The sequence below is a fragment of the Symphalangus syndactylus genome, chromosome 3, assembly GCF_028878055.3.
Source record: "Symphalangus syndactylus isolate Jambi chromosome 3, NHGRI_mSymSyn1-v2.1_pri, whole genome shotgun sequence".
NCBI classification, from domain to species: domain Eukaryota; kingdom Metazoa; phylum Chordata; class Mammalia; order Primates; family Hylobatidae; genus Symphalangus; species Symphalangus syndactylus.
In genome coordinates this window covers 142,755,012-142,781,586 of record NC_072425.2, presented here as the reverse complement: position 1 = coordinate 142,781,586, position 26,575 = coordinate 142,755,012, and the positions used below count along the sequence as shown (strand labels likewise).

Below are 26,575 nucleotides of genomic sequence, written 5' to 3'. Positions count from 1 at the left end.
GTGTCGGCAGGGCTGGTTTCTGGAGGCTCTGAGGGGAGAACCTATTTCTTTGACTTTTTCAGCTTCTAATGGCCTCCTAGTTTTTTGCTTATGGCTTATTCCTCCATCTTCAAAGCACATGACTCCAGTCTCTGCTTCCATTATCACATCATCTTTTCCTCTTCTGTGTGGTATCTCCCTTTATTTGCATCTTATTGCACTTTGCATTTTGATTCCACTTAGGGCCCCCCCAGATAATGCAAGATAACCTCCCTTTCTCAAGATCCTTAATCACATTTTCAAAGTCCCTTTTGCCATGTAAGGTAACATTCACAGGTTCCAGAGATTAGGATGTAGAAATATTTGGGGGTCCATTATTTAGCCTACCACAGGGATAGAAATCAGAAATCAGGAGTAGAAGACAAAAGAGTAAGCATAGCTCATGAAGGATTTTGTTTCAATGCTCATGATTTTAGGGATCTAGTGGTGGAGATTGGGTGTGGGGAGCCCCTTCATTGTAATGAGGACACGGCCCTTGCAGCTCTCTCTGGGATCTTAGGCCAATGTGGAATTTGGTGTGGGAAATAAAACAGTTCATATTGGTTGGTCTTGATTCTAGATCTTGATCAGATGATCCTCTGCAAGTTTCTAAGCTCCATTAGAAGACGTTACAGAAGTTTCTATCACAGCACAGTGTCACTCTCAACAGGCCTCTTTTGGAGGACTCCTCTTCCCGGCACTTATACTTACACGTATGTGTTGAGTACATATGTTTGTCTCCTAAAAATGAAGAAGCCTGTTACAAATGCTGGAGGAGATTGCCTCAATAGTGACTTACTAAAACTCACCACCAAGAGGAATAGCACTTAACACTGGGTCTCCTTCCCCGGCTCCTGGGTTCATGTTCCCAATCACCACCGTAACTGGCTCTGGATACCAAACCCTACAGTGTGAAGTTGGAAATTATCCCTTCTTGCCCCCTCTTTTATTCCTTGCCTTACCTTCTAGCAGGGCTAAATGATATCGAGTTCTTTATTGCAGGCACTAGCAAGAGTCATGGTTCTTTGCAGGCATTTTTGGAGTCTTCATGAGCCCCACTTACCCCTGAAATAGGCTGTTGTTGAACATAACTCATTTTCTTTTGCAATGCAAGTGCCTCGGCCTGCCATACACTTCCATCCTTCTGTGTATATGCAGGTATTACACTTCAGACCCATAACTGCAGGGTGGAGAGAATAGAATATTCAGGCTGGATTGTGGGACAATGGGAAAGTGGGTTTTCAGCATCAGTAAGAGGTTGCATATTGACTATACTGTCCACTCACTCCGTTAGCTGGTATTTGTGGAATTCCTGATTAATTTAGCTTTGTAAGTTAAGCTAGGAGGTGGATAAAAAAGATACGACACAGTGTCTGTGACCTGAATAGCGTCCATTTATATTTGAAGGCAAGATAAACATATGAAATAATAAAAGAACAGAAAAGATAATGTATAGTCAACCAGATAAATCCTGTGATGCAGATTAAGAGTATAGCAACAGGCAGATTACTGTGGGCTGGAAAAGTGGGGGAATACTTTAGCTAAAGACTTGAGCTAGCTCTTGAGAGGTAGGTTAAACTTGGGTAGGTGGGCAGGGGATGGTCAGAGAAGGTGTTCCAGATAGGTAGTCATAAAGAGGGAGAACACAGAGGTAGGAATAGAAATGGCATGTTTAGAGTGGACTGACTGAGATTACGCCCTCTAATAGCTCCATATGGCTTGGTCTGGCCTTTCTCTTTTTTCAGGGAATAACTGCAACCAGGCAGAGAGAGAGGTGATCTGGGAGTCCCTGTGACCAGGAAGTAAGAGGAGAGGAGATGCAGGGTAGGGAGAGGACATTGGAGCCTATGGGTAATTTAGATTTAAGGACTAAGTGATGGTGATGATGGGGAAAGAAAGTAGATGATTTCAATCTTCATCTCAGACGTTCCAAGGTTATAGAATCAGAATTTATATGGAGCCCAGGAGGACTTGAGTGCTATTGATTTATGTCCAATTTTGGGAATGGTCTTGTGGCATCTCTTCATTCTAAATTCCATTCTCACTATTCCATCAAGACTATCTTGCTGCTAATGACCTCTTAAAGATAAATCCAAATGCCTTTGCATAACCCTAAAGTTTATTCATTTTTCCTTCACTCAACAATGTTGAAGTTGTGAGAGTGAACATCCTTCTCTTTTCCTCTTATTTAGAGGGAAAGGATGATGTTTGTTGCCGGTTTTTGAGCATGTTCCACATTCTGGACACTTTTTTAGGTGCTGGGAATGCAAAGATAAACAAGTGTTTATATACATGCTGGGGAGGCAGGCATTAACCCCTCCAAATTATATACAGTTGTATTGTAATATCAAGAAATAGTTAAACATGCAATGAGAGCATTTAGGAGGGAAGAATTAACGTATTTTAGAGAGCCAAGGAAGGTTTCTATGGGGAGTGGGATGTAAGGTGAGGCCTGATGATAAATAAGAGTCAGCCAGGTAAGTGGGTGGTGTGGTATGGACAGAGTGAAGAACATTTCAGGCAGAGGGAACAGCAGTGAAAAGAAGCTTGTCTGCTGAGGGACAAAAATGCTAATGTAACTGGGGCACAGAATGGAGTGGGTTGTGCTATGAGACATGGCTGGTCAGGTGAGCAGAGATTCAACTTCCTGAGCCCTCCTAGGCCAAAGACATGAGTATGGTTTTTGATCCATGAGCAACGGGAATTTATTGAAAAATTTTAAGCAAGGAAGTGATCTGATCCTATTTACATTTACCTAGCAGGCCAACATGGGACTTAAAATGGGCAAACAGAAAACAATTTTATTCTTCTGCCCACTACCCATTTGAGAATTCTTTCTAAAGCTAGTTCTTCTAGTCCTGCAGGTAATTTCAGGCAAGTCTCTTAACTTGTCTATGTACTTTTAGAAAAAAAAAAAAAGTCTTGCCATCACTTTTGGGCATAAGAATAATCTGGGTTCAGTAATTTATGCATCAAGTCCCAAGCAATAATAATAAAATAGCTCTATTAAAAGCCCACGTTTCTCACCAACAACCCGCTATCCCTGTATGCATGCCCATGCACACCCACCCACATGCACACACATATGCACAGACACATAGCTCAGGCTTGCTTAGGTGTTTGTAATGGGCAGGAGGGGGTGGCTTTGACTTTTTCTCTATTTCTCTTCTTGGCTTCCTCCTACTCACCTCTGGCTTATGAGTGATAGTTTCTGACCCATTTCAGTTGGTGAGAGGGAGGGGGACAGGTAAAGGACAGGAAAGATGTCATCGGACTGGCTCTGGTGCCATCATCTTTTGTCCATGGTAGTAACTTAAAACCCAATCTCTTGGACTTTGTGTTTAATAAAAACTGACTCATTTTCTTGAGCCAGGAGAACTCACTTTCTTGAGTTCCTTGAGTCAGGGGAACATTTGTGGGTTCTTCAGGATTTCCCCCACAAAAATATTCAAGTCCACTGCTGTATTGTGAGTGGTGTATTTCCCGTAGCTGGTGGTTATATTTCCTCTCAGCTGTAAGAAGCTAGTGGCCTACACCTGGCTAGAATACCTTGTTCCTCCAGACAGCCCTCTTGGATAGAACTTTAAACAGTGCAAGCCTGACTTGCTTGATATGGCATGGCCCAGATCAGATCCAGGGGAATGTATGCACATCCTCCCTGCTTGTATGTAATGCAGCTCAGCTGTCTCTCAGTTCCACCATTTCAGGGCTGTAGCCTCAGGCTCTCTCTCACCTTTAGGTTCCTCAAGCTTACTGTGCCTTCCAAACACCAGAGGACACTATCAATTTCTCCCTGAAGCAACTTTCATGAGGCTTCTCTCTCTCATGGGGGTTGGGAGCAGGCTGCGCAGTACACTGATAATGCTTTTCGAATAATTGTCTCTTTGATTTTTAACCTCTGAGTATTTCTAATTTCAACATTTTAAAAATCCATTATTTAAAAATAGGTAACACATTGATGTGACTAAATAGTAAGTAATAGAAAAAGAATGTTGTGTAAAGTTGATCTCCCACTCTTGCCAGCTAGTTATCCAGTTTTCATCTGCCAAATAAAGGAAACCAGTTTTATTTATTTCTTTTATATCTTTCAGATTGATTTTCAGTATATTCAAGCAAATATAAATATGTACATGTATCTTTTTACCCCCTTTTCATAATTGGTAGTATGCTATACATACTTTGCACTTTGATTTTTTGAATAATGTACACTAAGTGTATAGTATTCCACTGTAGTGCTGTACCATGCTTTAATTAACCAGTCTCTTACGAGAATTTATTTGCACTTTTTGATATTATTTGCTGCAGTAAATAATGCTGAACATATTTCATTTGTGTGGGAGTATATCTGTAAGATAATTTCATACAAGCAGAATTGCTGGATAAAAAGTAAACACTTTTGTAATTTTGATAGGTATTGCTGAATTGCCCATCAGAGGAGATGTAACTATTTATCTCTTGCTATCAATGTTTGGAAAATTCTTGTCTCACCACAACTTTAATACTCAAGTATTTTATCAAACTCCTGGATGTTGCCAATCTGATAGGTCAAAAATGGTATTTCAGTGTTCTTTTGGTTTGCATTTTTCTTAGTATGAGTGAGATTGAGCACTTTTTATATGTTTAATAGCCATTTTCATTTTCTTTTGTGTGAACTGTCTACATACTTTGCCCATTTTTCTATTAGGTTGTTGGCCTTTTCCTTTTTGATTTTTTTAAAGGAGGCATTACATAGTAGGGATATTAGCCATTTGTTTGTGATGTGAGTTGCATTTTTAATTTTTGCCATGAGGAATATTTTGATTTTCTTGTGTCAAATTTGTCAGTTTTTCTTTTAAGAGCTTTGGATTTTGTGTCATAGTTAGAAAGGCCTTTCTCATTTCTAAGCTTATAAATTATGTCACATATTCTTATAATTCTTTTATGGTTTATTATTTCTTACTAAGTGTCAAAAAGTAGCAAAATAGAAATATAAGGTAGAAATATAATCATATTTGAAGCACATTTAATAGGTAGAAAGCATAGGAATCCTTCACTAATTTTCAGTGAGTGTTAAGGGAGAGAGAGATTTCAAGGGTGACTTCCAAGTGTAGGAGGTATTTGTTGACGAAAGACTGAAGCTCAGAATAGAAATCTGGCTAGGATATAAAACTGGGCATTTTCAGCATATAGATTGTAATTGAAGCCATGGAAGTGGATAAGTTGATATAGAGGAGGGTCTGAGTGGATACTATAAAGCCTTGAGGTATCCCCGTGTTTAATGATCAGGTAGAATAAAGAATCCTACAAAATACACTGAGAAGTAGCCAGAGGAAAGGGAAACTAGCAGAGTGTAGGAGAGAATAAAGGAGAAAAGTATATTAAGAAAGTAAGGGACCAAAATGAGATAAGTATGGATGAAAAGTCAATTAATATGAAGTCAGAAAATTGTCCTGTTTCCCTGCAATCAGTACATTTTCTTCTGGATTAGTGTGTTATATATGATCTCGCTACATCCTGAAATTCAGATTGTACTGAGTCTTCAGGTCTCAACTGGAGCATGTGAGTGAGACTTGGAGAGTGGAGGTTTAGAGAACAGCACCCCTAAGTTGCCTCCCTCCACCCCCATTGTTCAAACTTACCCTCTTTGAGGTAGAGAAGAGATAAGCTGACAAGGAGCAGTGTGTTCATTTTCCTTATTGGATGCTTGTTCGGGTGACAGAAGGTGTGCTGAGTGAGGTATTGGAAAGGACAGCCACTAGCTTGCTTTATAAAGCTTAGATGTTCTATCACAGCCAGTAAATAGAAAGAAGGGAGGAGTCCCTGATAAAGGCATGAGGCAGAACTGTCCTTTCCCCACTCCCTTCTCTTAAGGAGCCATAAATCTGTACTAATGTGGAAAGTGCAGGCTGGTGAGCAGTGTCAGGGAATGCTTTTGGCTAAAGTTGAGTAAGATTTCCACCCCGACTCTCCATCCTCTCTCTGCCTTCGCTGCCCCATATCTGTCTTCTCCCCACTTTTTTTTTTTTTTTTTGAGACGGAGTCTCGCTCTGTCGCCCAGGCTGGAGTGCAGTGGCGCGATCTCGGCTCACTGCAAGCTCCACCTCCCGGGTTCACGCCATTCTCCTGCCTCAGCCTCTCGGAGTAGCTGGGACTACAGGTGCCCGCCACCACGCCCGGCTAATTTTTTGTATTTTTTAGTAGAGACGGGGTTTCACCGTGGTCTCGATCTCCTGACCTCGTGATCCGCCCACCTCGGCCTCCCAAAGTGCTGAGATTACAAGCGTGAGCCACTGCGCCCGGCCCACGTTTTTTTTTTTTTAAGAGACAGGGTCTCACTCTGTTGCCCAGGCTGGAGTGTAGGGGCTCATTGCAGCCTCAAACTTTTTGGTTTAGGTGATCCTCCTGCTTCAACCTCCAGTGTAGCTGGGACTACAGTCTCTACTCACCCTTTTTTCTCTGTGTGTCTGCATGTGTGTGTGAGTGTGATTGATATGGTTTGAATGTTTGTTCCCTCCAAATCTTATGTTGAAATGTAATCCATAATGTTGGAGGTGGGATATGGCGGGAGCTGTTTGGGTCATGGGGGCAGATCCCTCATGAATTGCTTGGTGCCATCCTCATTGTAATGAGTGAGCTCTTGCTCTGGTAGTTCAAGTGAGAGCTGGTTGTTTAAAAGAGTGTGGAACCTCCCCTTCCCTTCTCTCTCTTGTTCCCTTCTCTCTCTTGCTCCCATTCTTGCCATGTAATACACCAACTCCTTTTTTGCCTTCCACCATGATTGCAAGCTCTCTGAGGCCCTCACCAGGAGCAGATGCCAGCACCATGCCTCCTGTACAGCCTGCAGAACTGTGAGCCAATTAAATCTCTCTCCTTTACAAATTACCTAGTCTCGTATTTCTTTATAGTGATGCAAAAATGCACTAACAGAAAATTGATATTGAGAAGTGGGGTGTTGCTATAAAGATACCTGAAAATGTTGAAGAAGCTTGGGAACTGGGTAATGGGCAGAGGTTGGAAGAGTTTAGAGGGCTTAGAAGACAGGAAAATGGGGGAATGTTGGAATTTCTTAGAAACTTGTTACGTGGTTGTGACCAAAATACTGATAGAAATATGGATAGCAAAGACCAGGCTGAGGAGGTCTCAGATAAAAATGAGGAAGCTATTTGGAACTGGAGCAAAGGTCACCATTGCTATGCCTCAGCAAAGAGCTTGGCTGCATTGTGTCCATGCCCTGGGAATTTGTGGAAGATTGAACTTAAGAATGATGACCTAGGGTATCTGGCAGAAGAAATTTCTAATAAGTAAAGTGTTTAGGATGTGATATGGCTGCTTCTAACAGCCTACAATTATAATTATGTATGGGAGGCAGGAAATAACTTAAAGTTGGAACTTACATTTAAAAGATAAGTAGAGGCTGGGTGCAGCAGCTCAAGCCTGTAATCCCAGCACTTTGGGAGGCCAAGGAGGGCGGATCACGAGGTCAAGAGATTGAGACCATTCTGGCCAACATGGTGAAAACCCATCTCTACTAAAAATACAAAAATTAGCTGGGTGTGGTGGTGCATGCCTGTAGTCACAGCTACTCAGGAGGCTGAGGCAGGAGAATTGCTTGAACCCAGGAGGCGGAGGTTGCAGTGGGCTGAGATCGCACCACTGCACTCCAGCCTGGTGACAGAGCGAGACTCCGTCAAAAAAAAAAAAAAAAGTAGAGCATAAAAATTTGGAAAATTCACATGTGGCAGAGAAGGAATGAATGTTTTCAGGAGAGGAATTCAAGTGGCCTATGGAGGAACTACTTGCTAGATATATTTGCATGACTAAAAGGGAGCCAAGAACTATTATCCAATAATATATTATTACATAATAATAGCTATTACTGGATAATAGCTCTTGGCTAATAATATCCAAGACAATGGGAAAAAGGCCATGAAGACATTTCAGAAATCTTCAAGACAGCCCCTCCTATCACAAGCTCAGAGGCCTAGGAGGAAAGAATGTTTTCAGGGGTCAGGCCCAGGGCCCTTCTGCCCTGTGCAGCCTTGGGACACTGCTTTCACATCCTGGCCACTCCAGTTCCAGCTTCAGCTCAAAGGGGCTCAGGTATAGCTTGGGCCATTGCTCTGAAGGGTTCAAGCTGTAAGTTTTGGCAGCTTCCACATGGTGCTAAGCCTGCAAGTGTGCAGAATGCAAGAGTGAAGGAGGCTTGGCAGCTTCCACCTCAATTTTAGAGGATGTATGGAAAAGTCTGGGTGCTCAGGAAGAAGCCTGCTTCAAGGGTATAGCCCCCACAGAGAGGCTTTACTAGGACAGTGCCAAGGGAAAATGTGGTACTGGAGCCCCTACAAGAGTCCTGAGTGGGGAACAGCCTAGTGGAGCTGTGGAAAGGGGGCCACCACCCTCCAGACCCCAGAATGGTAGAGCCACTGACAGCTTGCATCTTGAGCCTGGAAAAGCCACAGCTACTCAACTCCAATCTGTGAGAATAGCCACAGAGGCTGCATCCTGCAGAACCATAGAGGCAGAGCTTCCCAAAACCTTGGAAACCCACCTTTCACACCAGCATGCCCAGGATGTGGGACATGGAGCCAAGGGAGATTATTCCGGAACGTTAAGATTTAACGACTGCCTTGATGGATTTCAGACTTGGATAGGCCTCTTGTCCTTTCCTTTTGGCTGATTTTTTCCTTTTGGAATGGGAATGTTTACTCAATGCCTGTACCACCATTGTATCTTGGAAGTAAATAGCTTGTGTTCGATTTTATAAGCTCATAGATTGAAGGAAATTGCTTTGAGAATCAGATGAGACTTTGGACTTTAGATTTTTGAGTGATGCTGGAACAAATTAAGACTTTGGGAAACTGTTGGGAATAGATGATTGTATTTTTCAATGTGAGAAGGACATGAGATTTGAGGGGCCAGGGACAGAATGATATGTTTTGGATATTTGTCCCCTACAAATCTCATGTTGAAGTATGATTCCCAGTGTTAGAGGTGAGGCCTGGTAGGAGGCGTTGGGTCATAGGAGAGGATCCCTCATAAATGGCTTGATGTTGACCTTGTGGTAATAAGTGAATTCTTACTCTATCGGTTCATGTGAGGCCTGGTTTTTTAAGAGGCTGGAACCTCCCCTCCCTGTCTCCAGCTCCATCTCTTGCCCTGTGATGTGCTGGCTCCCCCTTTGCCTTCTTCCATGATTGTAAGCTTTCTGAGGCTTCTCCAGAAGTGGATGCTGGCACTATGTTTCATTACAGCCTGCAGAACCATGAGCCAAAATAAAACCTCTTTTCTTTATAAATTAACTAGCCTCAGGTATTTCTTTACAGCAATGCAAAATGGCCTAATACAGCAATACTATCAGATTTCTGGTTCCCTAGAAATTTCTTTTGCATACTAAGTGAAAGAGTGTCTATTCATCATTAGGACAATGACATAAATTGGGATGACATATAAATTTCAGAATTCAAAGATTTCCAGAGAGTTTTATGTAACATGAGGTGTAGTGATACAGCTTACTCCAATACTGAAAAAATTTTCCCCAGTTTAAGGCTTGGGCAAGGGTTGTTTTTTCTTTTTCTTTTTCTTTGAGATGGAGTTTTGCTCTTTCGCCCAGGCTGGAGTGAAGTGGTGCAATCTTGACTCACTGCAACCTCCACCCACCGGGTTCAAGCGATTTTCCTGCCTCAGCCTCCCGAGTAGCTGGGATTATAGGTGCCTGCCACCACGCCCAGCTAATTTTTGTATTTTTAGTACAGATGGGGTTTCGCCACGTTGGCCAGGCTTGTCTCAAACTCCTGACCCCAGGTGATCCACCTGCCTTGGCCTCCCAAAGCCACCATGCCCAGCCAAGGGTTGTTTTTTCTCCTAAGCACCACATCACAATTCCCCTAGGCTTCTAACTTCCAGCATTGTCATCTTCACCCCTTAGAAACCTTGAATATTTCCTATGCCTGGGTGTTGGGAATATCTAGATAGGCTCTTGGAGGTTCCCAGCAAATCTCTTGGAGATGAGAAGTTTAGGGATGCAGGAAGAGATGCAAGAAGGGCTTCTCCAGAGATATTTTGGGTGAGATCTTTCTTGGGATCTCCACACATTTTCTGGATATTTTCTTAATGTTAGCTCTTCTAGTATTAGAGCCAGAACTATGTCTCAACTATTCTCAGGTATGTCTCAAATAATGTCCTTTCTCTTTACTCTTTAGGGAAACAGTCCATTTCTAACCTCATCCCATATTCTTCAGTTTTATTTAGAAAAAAACTTCTAGAAGAAGGTTTCTTGATTTTTGCCCCTTAAACATTTCAATCTTCTTGGTAAAATGTAACCCTTTCAACTGCTGTCTCCCAGGTCACCCCTCCCCCCTCCTCATTCCAGTTATCGCCATTGTCTCATTGTTCTCCTTGCCCAGGTGCCCTTGTCTGTGTGTGGCACCAGCTGGATGAAGCCTTTGACATTTACCCTAGCTAACAGGTCTGGATTTCATTTCAAAATAACCATCATTAAGATCTTCCCTGTTTCCACCTCAGCCATGTCCTTCTTGGGTATTTGGTGCTTGGCACTTTCTAGGATCTTAATATGGATTGCCCACCTTTCCTCCTTTCATATCCTTTATTTTACAGAAACCCTGTGAGATATGTACCTTTGTCTCATTTTTATGGATGAGATAATAAGCTCAGAATGGTTCAGCAACTTACTCAAGGCCACACAGCTAGCAGGTAGCAGAGGGTTTGAACCCATGACAGTGTATAGCAAACTTATATTTGAGATAAAAAGGAGATATCCTTTCTAGGAGTCATCACTAAAGCAGATGGAGTGTGCTTTTTGCTATATTTCCCAACCCTTGGAGTCCTTTATTATTGATTTCCTGGAACCGCACCATAGTAATTCATAGAAATTCAATTCTGTAATCTTTGGCTTAAGTACTATTTATTAGTTTGCTATTGCTACTATAAATAAATCAGAAATTTAGTGGTTCAAAACAACACAAATTTATTCTCCCAAAGTATTGGAGGACAGAAGTCTGATGGGGCTAAAAGCAAAGTATCAGCAGAGTTGGTTCTTTCTGTAGACTCTGAAGAGAGGATCTGTTTCCTTGACTTTTTCAGCTTCTAGTGGCCTCCTGTATTCCTTGGCTTATTGCCCATTCCTCCATCTTCAAAGCATATCACTCCAGTCTCTGCTTTCATCATCACATTGCCTGTTTTTCTTCTATAATCAAATTCTCTGCTTCCTTCTTATAAGGATATTTGTGATTGCATTTAGGGCTACTGAGATAATGCAAGATAACCTCCCCAACTCAAGATTCTTAAATTAATCAGAACTTCAGAGCCCTTTTTGTGTATAAGGTAACATTCACAGGTTTCAGAAATTAAGATGTAAAAATCCTTGGGGGTCATTATTTAGCCTAATACATATTCTCAGAGGCACAATCATTGCACCATCCCCTTAAGCCCTTCTGTTTATCCATAAGCAACCACTTCCAGTAAGATATGTCTTTCTTTGCCTGGCTTTCTTGCCCATCTACATTCCTATTATCCCTTTATTTGGGCCATAGCAAACACCTGCTCTTCTAACAGTCTGTTGGATTGTTTGACAAATCTATGCTTTGATATTTTGTGTTCTCTTGGCACCCTCCCCAACTCCCTTCTTCATTTAGCTAACTCCTCACTAGCTTTCAAAGTCCTGCTCTTCTACTCCCTCTTAAGGAAGGCTTACCTGATCAGGTAGTTTAATTTGAATGCCTGTCATTTAAGCCTCTGTGGCCAGCTGTGGTTGATGTATTTGTGGTCTTTTAAACTAGATTTCAAGTTCTGTGAGGTTATCAATTAGTGTCTTAGACTAATGGAGAGTCTAGCACTTAGTATGTGATCAATGATGGTTCCTTGAATAACAAAGTTGGTAAATTAATAAGTGGAAATTATAGGGACAGAGACTTCAGCTCAACTTTGGGGAGAATTTTATAATAACTTGAACAAAAGATACAATGGAGGCCTTTGGGTAGTAAGTTTTCAGTAGCTGGAGGATTAGAGTAAGCATTGTCCTGGGAATGATGTGGGGAACTCAGGTAGGGTGGCTTGGTTTTGAGGATTATAAGTGGCCATGGGATTTCATGATTCTGTGATATTAGGTAAGTAGCCCAAGAATGATCATATGGGGAGAACAGCCAGCATCTCCCACAGGGAGCTGCACATGACAAAGCTCTCAGGATGTTTGTTTTGCACCTCTGTGCCTACTGGGCATGGTTGCTCAGCTCTGTCCACTTACAGATAACTCCTGGAAAGAGAGGGGGGCAGAGTAGTTGACTGAGAGATGAAATGATGCTTGGGGAGAGGATGCTTATTGATGTACTTGAAGACATAGCAATGGAAACTATTCAAAATGAAACAAAGAAAAAACTGGGAAAAATGAACAGCACATTGGTGAACTGCAGAAGAATTTCAAATGGAATAATACACATATAATTAGAAAAAAAGGAAAGAAAGGGAAGAACAGAAAAAAATATTTGAAGAGATAATGGCCAAAATTATTCCAAATTTGAGGAAAACAATAAGCCCACAGATTTAAGAAGTTTAGAAAACCCCAAATACAAGATACATGAAGAAAACCATATCAAGGCACATCGTAACCTAGTTACTGGAAACAATTAAGAAAAATCTTAATATCATCCAGAGGGAAAGGCACATTACATACAGTGGAATGAAGATGACAACAAATTTCTTGTTGAAAACAATGCTAGTCAGAAGACAGAAAAGCAACATCTTCAAAGTATTGAAAAAAAAATGACCTGTAAGCCTAGAATTCTTTACCCAGAGAAAATATCTTTAAAAAAATGAAGGTAAAATAAAGTTTTTTCTAATATGAAATCCAAAGGAAATTCATCATCAGTAGACCTGTTCCATAAGAAATGTTAAAGGATGTCTTTCAAGAAGAAAGAAAATGGCATCAGGCTGAAATCTGGATCTATGCAAAAGAATGAATAGCATCAGAAACAGTAACTACATGGATAAATATAACTACTATTTCTTAGTTTTAAATCTCTTTGACAGAATGTTAACTTTTCAAAACAAAAAATAATGAGGAATTATAAAATTTCTTAATATGTTTAAGTAAAATATGACAACAATAGCACAAGGCCCAGAGAAGAGAAATGGAAGTTGAATGTTGTAATGTTCTTTTACTATATTTGTGATGATTAATATAACTTGAAGTTTACTTAAAAAATATACCCAGAATTGGCCAGGCGCAGTGACTCAAGCCTGTAATCCCAGCACTTTGGGAGGCCGAGGCAGGTGGATCATGAGGTCAGGAGATCGAGACCATCCTGGCTAACACGGCGAAACCCCGTCTCTACTAAAAATACAAAAAATTAGCAGGGTGTGGTGGCGGGTGCCTGTAGTCCCAGCTACTCAGGAGGCTGAGGCAGGAGAATGGTGTGAACCTGGGAGGTGGAGCTTGCAGTAAGCCGAGATTGCACCACTGCACTCCAGCCTGAGCAATACAGCGAGACACTGTCTCAAAAAAAAAAAAAAAAAAAAATATATATATATATATATATATATATATATATATATACCCAGAATTTGTTTTACTCAGATATGGTAAGGCAGGCAGATAAAAAATTACTATCATGAGGAAAGATTTTGCTCATAGTTACCAAGAAGCAGGAGGCACAGAACACCATGCAGGGGGTGCACATAGAGGGGCACATAGAGAAGCACCAGGATTGGTCAGGAAACGAAGTGAGGGGAAACATAGACTGGAGCCTTTATTGTTTCTGTGGGAAAAGCAATTCAGGGCAGGGAAGTAGGCTTGGGATTGGCTAGTTTGCATCATTTTAGCAGGTTCTGAAGTGTAAGGGGCTGTCTCTAGCTGTCTGGTACCTGGCCCTTTGGTGATTAGGGCAAAGAAATGGTGAATCAGAGTATAAGAGGTTGATAAAGGAGGTGGTTGGGGTTATAAGCTTTGGATTGGTTGGTTTTCATATGAAAGGTGTAACTCATAGACAGGTTGTTTACTATCTCTAGACATTGGTTTGCTCTGATGGGACAATCTGTCTAAGATCAGTTAGGCCCACAGATGTCAAAGCATCAGTAAACACAGAAAATAAAAACATAATTTAATACAAAGGCAGGCCGAGGTAAGTCAAAGAAAAAACCTGTGTTTTATAAAACTTAAAGCAACCACTAAAATATAACAACAAAGAGTTATACCTAATAATCCAGTGAAGGAAATAAAATGGAATCATTAGAAATAATCAATACAAAAGAAAATATTAAAAGAAGAAAAAGAGAACAAAAACAAAAGTACAAATAGAAAATGAACAGCTAGATGATAGATTTAAATCCAACAATAGCAATAATCACATTAAATATAAATAGTCTAAACACTCCAATTAAAAGGCAGAGTTTGTCCGATTGGATAAAAACACAAGAACCAACAATATGGTGCTTATAAGAAACACACTTTAAATATAAACAGATGGATTCAAGAGTATTTACTACAATGATGAATAAAAAGAAGGGTTAAATATTTATTAAACAACCACCACCCAAAACTTCAAGTCTTGGAATAAAGGAAGGTATATAAACCAGCCATTGGTATTCTAATATTTATTGTTAATCAATTTAAAACTTTGCTTAACCCGAAGGATTTATCCGGGATATGCCACATATAATTTGTGTGGAAAAATTATAGCACCTCCTTCTTTTTAAGAATCAGTTACATTTACCAAAAGGTTAAAAAATACTTCATCTCTCTGTGTAGCAATGTTGCATAGTTGTTAAGTGCCTCAACTTTAGGAACAGACAGGCTTGATTAAAGTCCTAATTTATCACTGAATATTGCTATTCAGCCTTAGACAAATCTTTCTCTTTTTTTTTCAAAACAAAAGGTAGAAATTTTAACACAAAAAGTTTCAAACATACAAAGAAGTAAAGAGATACGATGAGCCACAATATACCCATTACCAAGATTCAACAATTATCAAGAGTTGGGCATATATGCTCTGATTTCCTTCCTTTTTTTTCCTTCCTTTCGCTTCTCATCTTTTCTTTTTCCCTTCCTTTCTTCTAAAGTTTTTAAAAGCAAATCCTCAGACATCATTTGATTTTACTCCTACATACTTCAGAATACATCTCAAAAAAATTAGATGTTTCTACATCACCACAATGCTAACATTATCCCTTACAAATTAGCAATAATTCCACTTAATATTCATTCTGTTACAGACTGAATTGTGTCCCTCCAAAATTCATGTGCTGAAGCCCTTACCCCCAACATGACTGTACTTGGAGGTAGGGCTTTTAAGCAGGTTATCAAGGTCAAATGATGTCATAAGGGTGGGGCCCTAATCTGATAGGGCTTCTGTCTTTTTTTTTTTTTACTTTAAGTTCTGGGATACATATGCAGAATGTGCAGGTTTGTTACATAGGTATACATGTGCCATGGTGGTTTGCTGCACCCATCAACCTGTCATCTAGGTTTTAAGCCATTAGGAAAAATACCTAATGCTCTCCCTCCCCTTGTGCCCCACCCCATGACAGGCCCCAGTGTGTGATGCTCCTCTCACTGTGTCCATGTGTTCTCATTTTTCACCTCCCACTTATGAGTGAGAACATGTGGTGTTTGGTTTTCTGTTCCTGTGTTAGTTTGCTGAGAATGACGGTTTCCAGCTTCATCCATGCCCCTGCAAAGAACATGAACTCATTCTTTTTTATAGCTGCATAGTATTCCATGGTGTATATGCACCACATTTTCATTATCCAGTCTATCATTGATGGGCATTTGGGTTTGTTCCAAGTCTTTGCTATTGTAAATAGTGCAGCAGTAAACATAAGTATGCATGTATCTTTACAGTAGAATGATTTATAATCCTTTGGGTATATACCCAGTAATGGGATTGCTGGGTCAAGTGGTATTTCTGGTACTAGATCCTTGAGGAATCGCCACACTGTCTTCCACAATGATTGAACTAATTTACACTCTCACCAACAGTGTAAAAGTGTTCCTATTCCTCCACAGCCTCTACAGCATCTGTTTTTTCCTGAGTTTTAAATAATCGGCATTCTAACTGGTGTGAGATGGTATCTTATCGTGGTTTTGATTTGCATTTCTCTAATGACCAGTGATAATGAGCTTTTTTTCATATGTTTGTTGGCTGCATAAATGTCTTCTTTTGAGAAGTGTCTGTTCATATCTTTTGCCCACTTTCTGATGTTTTTTTTTTTCCTGTAAATTTGTTTAAGTTCCTTGTTGATTCTGGATATTAACCATTTGTCAGATGGATAGATTGCAAAAATTTTCTCCCATTCTGTAGGTTGCCTGTTCACTCTGATGATAGTTTCTTTTGCTGTGCAGAAGCTCTTTAGTTTAATTAGATCCTATTTGTCAATTTTGGCTTTTGTTGCAATTGCTTTTAGTCATGAAGTCTTTGCCCATGCCTATGTCCTGAATGGTATCGCCTAGGTTTCCTTCTAGGGTTTTTATGGCTTTAGGTTTTATGTTTAACTCATTAATCCATCTTGAGTTAATTTTTGTATGAGGTGTAAGGAAGGGGTCCAGTTTCAGTTTTCTGCATATGGCTAGCCAGTTCTCCCAGCATCATTTATTAAATAGGGAATCCTTTCCCCATTGCTTGTTTTTGTCAGGTTTGTTGAAGATCAGATGGTTGTAGATGTGTGGTCTTGTTTCTGAGTTCTCTAATCTGTTCCATTGGTCTATGTGTCTGTTTTTGTACCAGTACCATGCTGTTTTGGATACTGTAGCCTTGTAGTATAGTTTGAAGTCCATAGCATGATGCCTCTAGCTTTACTCTTCTTGCTTAGGATTGTTTTGGCTTTACAGGCTCTTTTTTGGTTCCATATGAACTTTAAAGTAGTTTTTTCCAATTCTGTGAAGAAAGTCCATGGTAGCTTGATGGCAATAGAATTGAATCTATAAATTACTTTGGGCAGTATGGCCATTTTCACGATATTGATTTTTCCTATCCATGAGCATGGAATATTTTTCCATTTGTTTGTGTCCTCTCTTATTCCCTTGAGCAATGGTTTGTAGTTCTCCTTGAAAAGGTCCGTCACATCCCTTGTAAGTTGGATTCCTAGGTATTTTAGTCTCTTTGTAGCAACTGTGAGTGGGAGTTCACTCATGATTTAGCTGTCTGCTTGTCTATTATTGGTGTATAGGAATGCTTGTGATTTTTGCACATTGATCTTATATCCTGAGACTTTGCTGAGGTTGCTTATCAGCGTAAGGAGTTTTTGGGCTGAGACGATGGGGTTTTCTATATATACAACCATGTTATCTGCAAACAGAGACAATTTGACTTCCTCTCTTCCTATTTGAATATGCCTTATTTCTTTCTCTTGCCTGATTGCTCTGCCCAGAACTTCCAATTCTATGTTGAATAGGAGTGGTGAGAGAGGGCATCCTTGTCTTGTGCCAGTTTTCAAAAGAAATGCTTCCAACTCTTGCCCATTCAGTATGATATTGGCTATGGGTTTTTCATAAATAGCTTTTATTATTTTGAGATATGTTCCATCAGTACCTAGTTTATTGAGTGTTTTTAGCATGAAGAGGTGTCGAATTTTATGGAAGACCTTTTCTGCATCTATTGAGATAATTATGTGGTTTTTGTCATTGGTTCTGTTTATGTGATGGATTATGTTTATTGATTTGCAAATGTTGAAGCAGCCTTGCCTCCCAGGGATGAAGCTGACTTGATCGTGGTGGATAAGCTTTTTCATGTGCTGCTGGATTCAGTTTAACAGTATTTATTGAGGGTATTCACATTGATGTTTATCAGGGATGTTGGCCTGAAATTTTCTTTTTTTGTTGTGTCTCTGACAGGTTTTGGTATCAGGATGATGCTGGCTTCATAAAATGAGTTAGAGAGAAGTCCCTCTTTTTCCATTATTTGGAATAGTTTCAGAAGGAATGGTACCAGCTTCTCTTTGTAACCCTCGTAGAATTTGGCTGTGAATTTGTCTGGTCCTGGGCTTTTTTTGTTTGGTAGGCTACTAATTACTGCCTCAATTTCAGAACTTGTTATTGGTCTATTCAGGGATTTGACTTCTTGGTTTAGCCTTGGGAGGGTGTATGTGTCCAGGAATTTATCAATTTCTTCTAGATTTTCTAGTTTATTTGCCTAGAGGTTTTTATGGTATTCTCTGATGATAGTTTGTATTTCAGTGGGATCAGTGGTGATATCTCCTTTATCATTTTTTATTGTGTCTATTTGATTCTTCTCTCTTTTCTTCTTTATTAATCTAGCTAGTGGTCTGTCTATTTTGTTAATCCTTTCAAAAACCCAGCTCCTGGATTCATTGATTTTTTTGATGGGTTTTTCGTGTCTCTATCTCCTTCAGTTCTGCTCTGATCATAGTTATGTCTTGTCTTCTGCTAGCTTTTCAATTTGTTTGCTTTTGCTGCTTTAGTTCTTTTAATCATGATGTTGGGTATTGATTTAAGATCTTTCCAGCTTTCTATTGTCAGCATTTAATGCTATAAATTTTCCTCTGAACACTGCTTTAGCTGTGTCCCAGTGATTCTGGTATGTTGTCTCTTTGTTCTCATTGGTTTCAAAGAACTTCTTGAGTTCTGCCTTAATTTTATTATTTATCCAGTAGTCATTCAGGAGCAAGTTGTTCAGTTTCCATGTAGTTGTGTGGTTTTAAGTGAGTTTCTTAATCCTGAATTCTAATTTGATTGCACTTTGGTCTGAGAAACTGTTTGTTATGATTTCTATTCTTTTGCATTTACTGAGGAGTGTTTTACTTCTAATTATTTGGTCAATTTTAGAATATGTGCTCTGTGGTGCTGAGAAGAATGTATATTCTGTTGATTTGGGGTGGAGAGTTCTGTAGATGTCTATTAGATCCTCTTGGTCCAGAGCTGAGTTCAAGTCTTGAATATCCTTGTTAATTTTCTGTCTTGTTGATCTGTCTAATATTGACAATGGGGTGTTAAAGTCTCCCACTATTATGGTGTAGGAGTCTTAGGCTCTTTGTAGGTCTCTAAGAACTTGTTTTATGAATCTGGGTGCTCATGTATTGGGTGCATAGAAAACAGTGATAGATATGATAGATGAGGTTTCTACTCTCACGAAATTTATATTCAAGTAAACAAGTAAAAGAATGAAGTGTAACATATGCTATGAACAAACCAAAGAGCATACTGGCAAGGAGAACTACGAAATACAGCTGCAAGAAATCATAGATGACACAAACAAATAGAAAAACATTCGAGGCTCATGGATTGATTAGAAGAATCAATATCATTAATATGGCCATACTGTCCAAAGTGATCTACAGATTCAATCCTATTCCTGTCAAACTACCAACATTATTTTTCACGGAAATAGAAAAAACGACTCTAAAATTCAAATGGAACTAAAAAAGAGCCCAAATAGCCAAAGCAATTCTAAGCAAAAAGAACAAAGCCAGAGGTATCACATTACTCAGCTTAAAAAATACTACAAGGCTACAGTAAGCAAAGCAGCATGGTACTGTTACAAAAACAGACACATAGACCAAGGGAACAGAATAGAGAACTGAGAAATAAGCCACACAACACACCTATAGCCATCTGATCTTCAAAAACATTGACAAAAACAAGCAATGGGGAAAGGACTCCCTATTCAACAAATTATGCTGGGATAACTGGCTAGCCATATGCAGAAGAATGAAACTGGACCCCTACCTTTCACCATATACAAAAATTAATTCAAGATGGATCAAAGATTTAAATGTAAGACCTCAAACTATAAGAATTCTGGGAGAAAACCTACGAAACATCATTATGAACATCAGCCTTGGGAAAGAATTTATAACTAAGTCCTCAAAAGCAATTGCAACAAAAACAAAATTTGACAAGTGGCACCTAATTAAACTAAAGAGCTTCTGCACAGCAAAAGAAACTATCAACAGAGTAAACAGCCAACCCATAGAAGAGAAGAAAATGCTTGCAAACTATGCATTCAACAAAGGTCTAATATCCAAAATTTATGAGGACTTAAGCAAATCAACAAGCAAAAAACAAATAACCCCAATGAGCAAAGGACATAAATAGACACTTCTCAAAAGAAGACATACAAGCAGTCAACAAACATATAAAAAATGTTAAACACAACTAATCATCAGAGAAATGCAAATCAAAATCACAATGAGATACCATCTCACACCAATAAGGATGGCCATTATTAAAAAGTAAAAAAAAAAAAAAAAATAGATGCTGCTGGCAAGCCTGCAGAGAAAATGGAATCCTTATACACTATTGGTAGAAATGTAAATTAGGTCAGCCACGATGGAAAGCAGTTTGGAGATAGCTCAGATAACTCAAAACACAACTACCATTTGACCCAGCAATCCCATTAGTGAGTATATACCCAAAGGAAAAGAAATCATTCTACCAAAAAGACACATGCACTCATATGTTCATCATAGCACTATTCACAATAGCAAAGACAGAGAATCAACTTAGATGCCCCTCAGTGGTGGACTGGATAAAGAAAAATGTGGTACATACACATCATGGAATGCTACACAGCCATAAAAAAGAATGAAAACATCCTTTGCAGCAACATGAATGTAGCTGGAGGCCACCACCCTAAGTTAATTAGTGCAGGAACAGAAAACTAAATGCCACATGTTCTCACTTATAAGTGGGAGCTAAACATTGGGTACATATGGACACAAAAATGGGAACAGTAGATACTGGGGACTACTAGAAAGGGGAGCGGAAAAGGGACATGGGCTGAAAAACCACCTATTGGGTAATATGCTTACTACCTGGGTGATGGGATTATTTGTACCCTAAACCTCGGCATGACACAATATACCCATGTAACAAACCTGCACATGTACCCTCTCAATCTAAAATAAAAGTTGAGATTATTTTTAAAGTATTTGTAGAAATAATAATAAAAATATGTCAAGAAAAAAATTGTAATGGTACATTGTGAAGTGGCAATACATGAATATGGGATCGTAACAAGGAAAGTTTTTCTTTTCTTCACAGGAGGATTACTGGATGCCAATAAAGGCATAATACTTGAATAAATTTGGTCACTTTAGAAATGTTTGGGAGTAAAGAGGAATGATTTACTATGTTTCTCCTACCTTTTGAGAGGATTGTATCTTACTCCCTCACTACAAATATCTGGGTTCCCTATTTTCTCCTAATGTCTCATGACAGCATTTTCAACTGGGGTAGCCAGCTCACCTCATTCGGACTGGTTAGGCAGTGGGTGCAGCTCACAGAAGGTGAGCAGAAGCAGGGTAGGGCGTCACTTCACCCAGGAGGTGCAAGGAGCCAGGGGACCTCCCTCCCTTAGCCAAGGAGGGACTGTGCTACCCAGCCCAGATACTATGCTTTTCCCACAGTTTTTGCAATCTGCAGATCAGGAGATTCCCTCATGTGCCTACACCACCAAGGCCCTGGCTTTGAAACACAAAACTGGGTGACTGGGCAGACACCGAGCCAGCTGCAGGAGTCTTTTTCATACCCCAGTGGTGTCTGGAACCCCAGCAAGACAGAACCATTCACTCTCCTGGAAAGAGGGTTGAAGCCAGGGAGCCAAGGGGTCTTGCTCAGCAGTTCCCACTCCCACAGAGCCCAGCAAGCTAAGAACCACTGGCTTGAAATTCTCACTGCCAGCACAGCAGTCTGAAGTCGACCTGGGATGATTGAGCTTAGTATGGGGAGAGGTGTCTGCCATTGCTGAGGCTTTACTAGGCGATTTTCCTCTGACAGTACTAAGAAGAATGAGAGGTTCGGACTGGACGGAATTCACCACAGCATGGCAAAGCAGCTGTAGCCAGACTGCTTCTCTAGATTCCTCCTCATTAGGCAAACATCTCTGAAAGAAAGGCAGCAGCCCCAGTCAGGAGCTTACAGATAAAACGTCTATCTTCCCTGGGGGAAGGGGCGATGGTGGGAGCAGCTTCAGTGGACTTAAACTTTCCTGCCTGCCAGCTCTGAAGAGAGCAGCTGATCCTGACAAGGAGGATTCTCCCAGAACAGCACTCACGCTCTGCTGACAGACTACCTCCTCAAGTGGGTCCCTGACCCCCATGCCTCCTGACTGGGAGAAAGCTCCCAACAGGGATCAACACACACCTCATACAGGAGAGCTCTGGCTGGCATCAGGCTGGTGCTCCTCTGGGACAAAGCTTCCAGGGGAAGGAGCAAGCAGCAATCTTGGCTGTCCTGCAGCCTCCACTGGTAATACCCAGGCAAACATGGTGTGGAGCAGACCTCCAGCAAACTGCAGCAGACCTGCAGAAGAGGAGCTTGACTGTTAGAAGAAAAACTAGCAAACAGAAAGGAATAACATCAGGAAAGTTTAAGCAGGCAGGAAAGTTTAAGTCCACTGAAGCTGCTCCCACCACCGCCCCTTCCCCCAGGGAAGATAGACGTTTTATCTGTAAGCTCCTGACTGGGGCTGCTGCCTTTCTTTCAGAGATGTTTGCCTAATGAGGAGGAATCTAGAGAAGCAGTCTGGCTACAGCTGCTTTGCCATGCTGTGGTGAATTCTGTCCAGTCCGAACCTCTCATTCTTTTTAGTACTGTCAGGGCTCCTTGCAGGGAAAATACAAAATGAGCCTGGAATATTTAGGCTAGGGCCGAAATAAGGAAGTGTTCAAAGAATAATGGAAATGCTGAAAGGATATTGAATCAAGCTTAAAGGGACTCTCACTGGCCAAAATTGAGCATCAAAATAAATGTTATAATGATCAATATGACTCATTGAACAAAATAGGAATAATGAGTTCATACTTATGTAATCAAATAGGTAAATAAGGAGAGGAGAAAACTTTTCCTTACAGTAGATTGCCAGCTAATAAATTAGATTCCTTCTAATAAACATTGAAGGAGTATTGAAATTGGAGAATCACCATCTGACAAAAATGCTAAGAAATAATTCATTAATTCAGGCAAAAATGCTAAGATTATCACTAACTTATTAGTGTTAACAGATGATAAAACTAGTAAGTGATAAAACTTCTTGGTGAAAATGGAAAGATACTGGGACATTCACAAAGTCTGAGAACCTCACCAGAAAATAGTTAGCAATTACAAAGGGAAAATGAGTAATTTTATAGAAGAGAAATAATTTTAATTGTAATTAATTAACATCACTAGTAAAGAGATAAAATTATGTGCCCCTAGATAGAATGCACTGAGAACACAGCACCACTTCGGTGAAATTTTTGTCGAAGATCTATTATCTGTATCTAATCATGCAGACATGTTGTGCAGGCCCAAATTGAGGGGAATTATATAAAATACCAGCTTATAATTTTAAAAGTATTAAAGCCATGAAAATAAGACTGTGAACCTGTTCCAGAGTAGAGGAGACTAAAGAGACATTGCAAATAAATGCAATATCATGATCCTAGATTGAATTATTTTGCTATGAAAAATATTACTGGGAAATTGATAAAACTTGGATGGGGTCTGTAGATTACATGATAGTAATTTGTCAGTACTAATTTTGTGATTGTGATGATTGTATTGTGGTTATAAGAAAAAATATCTCTGTTTTTAGGAAACACATAGGAAAGAGTTCAGAAATAATGAAGCATTGTATTATTAACTTGTATCATTAACAAGTAGTGCAGAAAAAAGATATTCTTTGTAGTATTAGAAACAGTAACTCTTCAATCAAACTATAATCAATCTAAAGTATATGATTTAGCTTAGAATTTGGCTGGGTTAAATACAATTTGAGAAAAATATATAGAAAAGCTTAGAATGGAGATAGCTAGAAAACAAAAAAAAACACTGTAAGAGATATGTTTGAAAATACTTGTAGAAAACATTTCAGAAATTAATACTGTTATTTCTGGCTTTTGGTTATAATGTGGAGAGTTGTTGGAAACAATGAATGCCTTTGAAATAACCAGAAAGATGGATAAATTAATAGTCAAATATTTATTATTATTATGTTTTTGAGACAGAGTCTTCCTCTGTCACCCAGGCTGGAGTGCAGTGGCACAATCTCGGCTCACTGCAACCTTTGCCTCCTGTGTTCAAATGATTCTCCTGCCTCAGCCTCCTGAGTAACTGAGATTACAGGCACACGCCCCCACGCCCAGCTAATTTTTTGTATAAATAGTCAAATATTTTAAAATGATATGAGAGGTGTGTGGATTCAGAATAAAAAGAAACTCAAATTCCAGAAAGGAAGACCCTCTTCTGAGGTGAGCAGAGATGAATAGGAACTTTAAAGATATCTGCCAAGACTTTTCACAGTTGATAGAAGAACAGGTTTGCCATAGATAGAGTCTTTTTGAACTTAAACCAACCAAAGCTTCAGAATAGTCCTGACCCTGCTCAAATCTGATGTGATCTTGGTGATGAATTCCTCCATGTATCTGCTTCACAAAGAAAGGAGTGTGCTCTCTCTAGGGGAAGATAATGCTTTCTACAATGTTGGGAATATAATAAGAATTTATGTCACATAAATTCTTATTATATGACATATGAAGAAGCAGGAAAAAATAGGTAATAGAAGCAGACCAGATGTTGAAATTATGACATGATGACTTTAAAATAACTATTAAGATATATTAAATGAGAGAAAAAGATGGGCAATATGAAAATATAGATAATTTTAACAGAGAAATAGAATGTATTAAAAAGAACCTAGTGGACTAGTGACTAGCAGGATGACCATATAGGACACTCAAATGATCATCACTTGCAGAAGCATCAATTTAAACAACTATCCATCCATCAAAACACCTTGACAAGAGCTAAGGAATTCAGGTGAGAGATTATAGAACCTTAGTGGAGTACACAAATAAGAAAAGATGGATTGAAGAGAGTAGGAAGAATAGTCTCACATTACCCATATCACCCCTACCCCAAGCCCAGGCAGTACAACATGGAGAGAGATACCCTCTGCATGGGGTAAAGAGAGTGAAATAAACACCCAGTGTCACCGCAGACCCTGTATGAGCCACTCCCCCTACCCCCGTGAACCCTAGTATCAGGCTGTTCTCCATGGCTTCAGGCTCTGGGCCAGCCCCCATGGGCCTAGGCTCCAGGTTTGCACCCGCAGAGCCAACCATCAGTCTGTCCCCCAACATCCAGACTATAGACTTTCCCTTGTGGCCTCAGGACTCAGGCTACTCCCTGCAGACCCAGACTCCAGGCTACCACCTGCAACCCCATGCTCCAGATTTGCCCCAATGCCATATTAGCCCCTGTGGACTCAGGCTCTATACAAGATCCCAAAGGCTCAGGCTCCAGGTCCACTCCAATGCCAGGCTGAAGCCTATAGCCCTAGCTTCCAGTGGCACCAAGTTCCAGGCCTGCTTCAGTGGATCCAGGGCATAAGGCCACTTGAGGAGACCTCAGCACTGGACTGGGCCACATGAACCCAGTCTCCAGGATCACCCTGCCAGACCAGATTTCAAGATGATACCTTCAGATCAGAACCTAGATCCACCACTATGGGCTTAGGCTTATTGCCCACTCCAGTACTAGAATGGCCTCTGTGAACCTAGGCTCCAGTCCCATGCCTGTGGACCCAGGCACCGGGCATGCTCCAGTGGACCCTGGCATAAGGCCGGCAGACTCAGGACAAGGCCAATTCCTGTGGGTCCAGGCACCTGGCTCACCTCATTGTTAGGCCAGCCCTCTTGGACTCAGGATCTTCCACTTGGTAACCCAGGCACCAACCCAGCACCAAGATCTTCCACTTGCTAACGTAGGCACCAACCAGCTCTCCTGAGGACTCATGTAACAAGCCTGCTCATAGACCCTGCCAGGTAGCATACTTAGAATCCTTATATGTGTTAACTGGTAAAGGGCTTTACCGGACAAAGCCAGTCTGTAAAGACTGGAAGAAGTGCACACTTCTTCAAATGCACAAACACCAACATAAGGCCACAAGAATCATGAAAGATAATAATAACACCAGCAAAGGCAAAAAATAAAGTATCAGTATATGACCCTAAAGTAATGGAGATCTATGAACTGTCTGACAAATAATTTAAAATCATTATCTTTAAAAAACTGAGTTACAAGAGAACACAGAACTAAACAAAATCAGGAAAACCCAATACATGAACAAGATGAGAATTTCAACACAGATAAAAACCATTAAAAAGAACCAAACACAAATTCTAGAACTGAAGAATACAATGACTGAAATAAAAAGTTGAATGGAGAGCTTCAATAGCAGACTCAATCAAGCTTAATAAATAATTGGTAATCTTGAAGACAGGTCATTTGAAATTACCTAATCAGAAAAACAAAAAGAAAAAGGAATTGAAAAGAAAGCAGAAAGCCTACAGGACATATAGGACACTGGCAAGGAAATTAATTCACATGTTATGGGAGTCCTAGAAAGCAGAGCAGAAGAAAAAGATGGAAAGCCTTTTTTTTTTTTAAAGAAATAATGATAGAAAGCTTCACAAATCTGGAGAAGTAAATGAACATCAGATCCACAAATCCCAAAGAACTGTGATAAATTAAATACAAAAAACCTTCTATGACCACATTGTAATCAAATTCTCAAGTCAAAAACAAAAAGAAAATTTTGAAAGCATTCAGAGAAAATAAACTCATCATATA

At 40.0% G+C, this 26,575-nt stretch overlaps 1 protein-coding gene across 1 annotated transcript; it reads right to left on the bottom strand.

Moving 5' to 3' along the window:
- Nucleotides 1-562: 562 nt before the first annotated feature.
- PATE4 (prostate and testis expressed 4) lies at nt 563-25,026 on the bottom strand. The gene is made up of 5 exons (XM_055270105.2): nt 24,967-25,026; nt 21,719-21,845; nt 5,637-5,780; nt 1,082-1,198; nt 563-759 (listed from the first exon to the last, which is right to left on the bottom strand). The coding sequence occupies exons 1-5, from the start codon at nt 25,024-25,026 to the stop codon at nt 638-640; spliced, it is 570 nt and encodes a 189-aa protein (XP_055126080.1). The 3' UTR covers nt 563-637.
- Nucleotides 25,027-26,575: the final 1,549 nt, after the last annotated feature.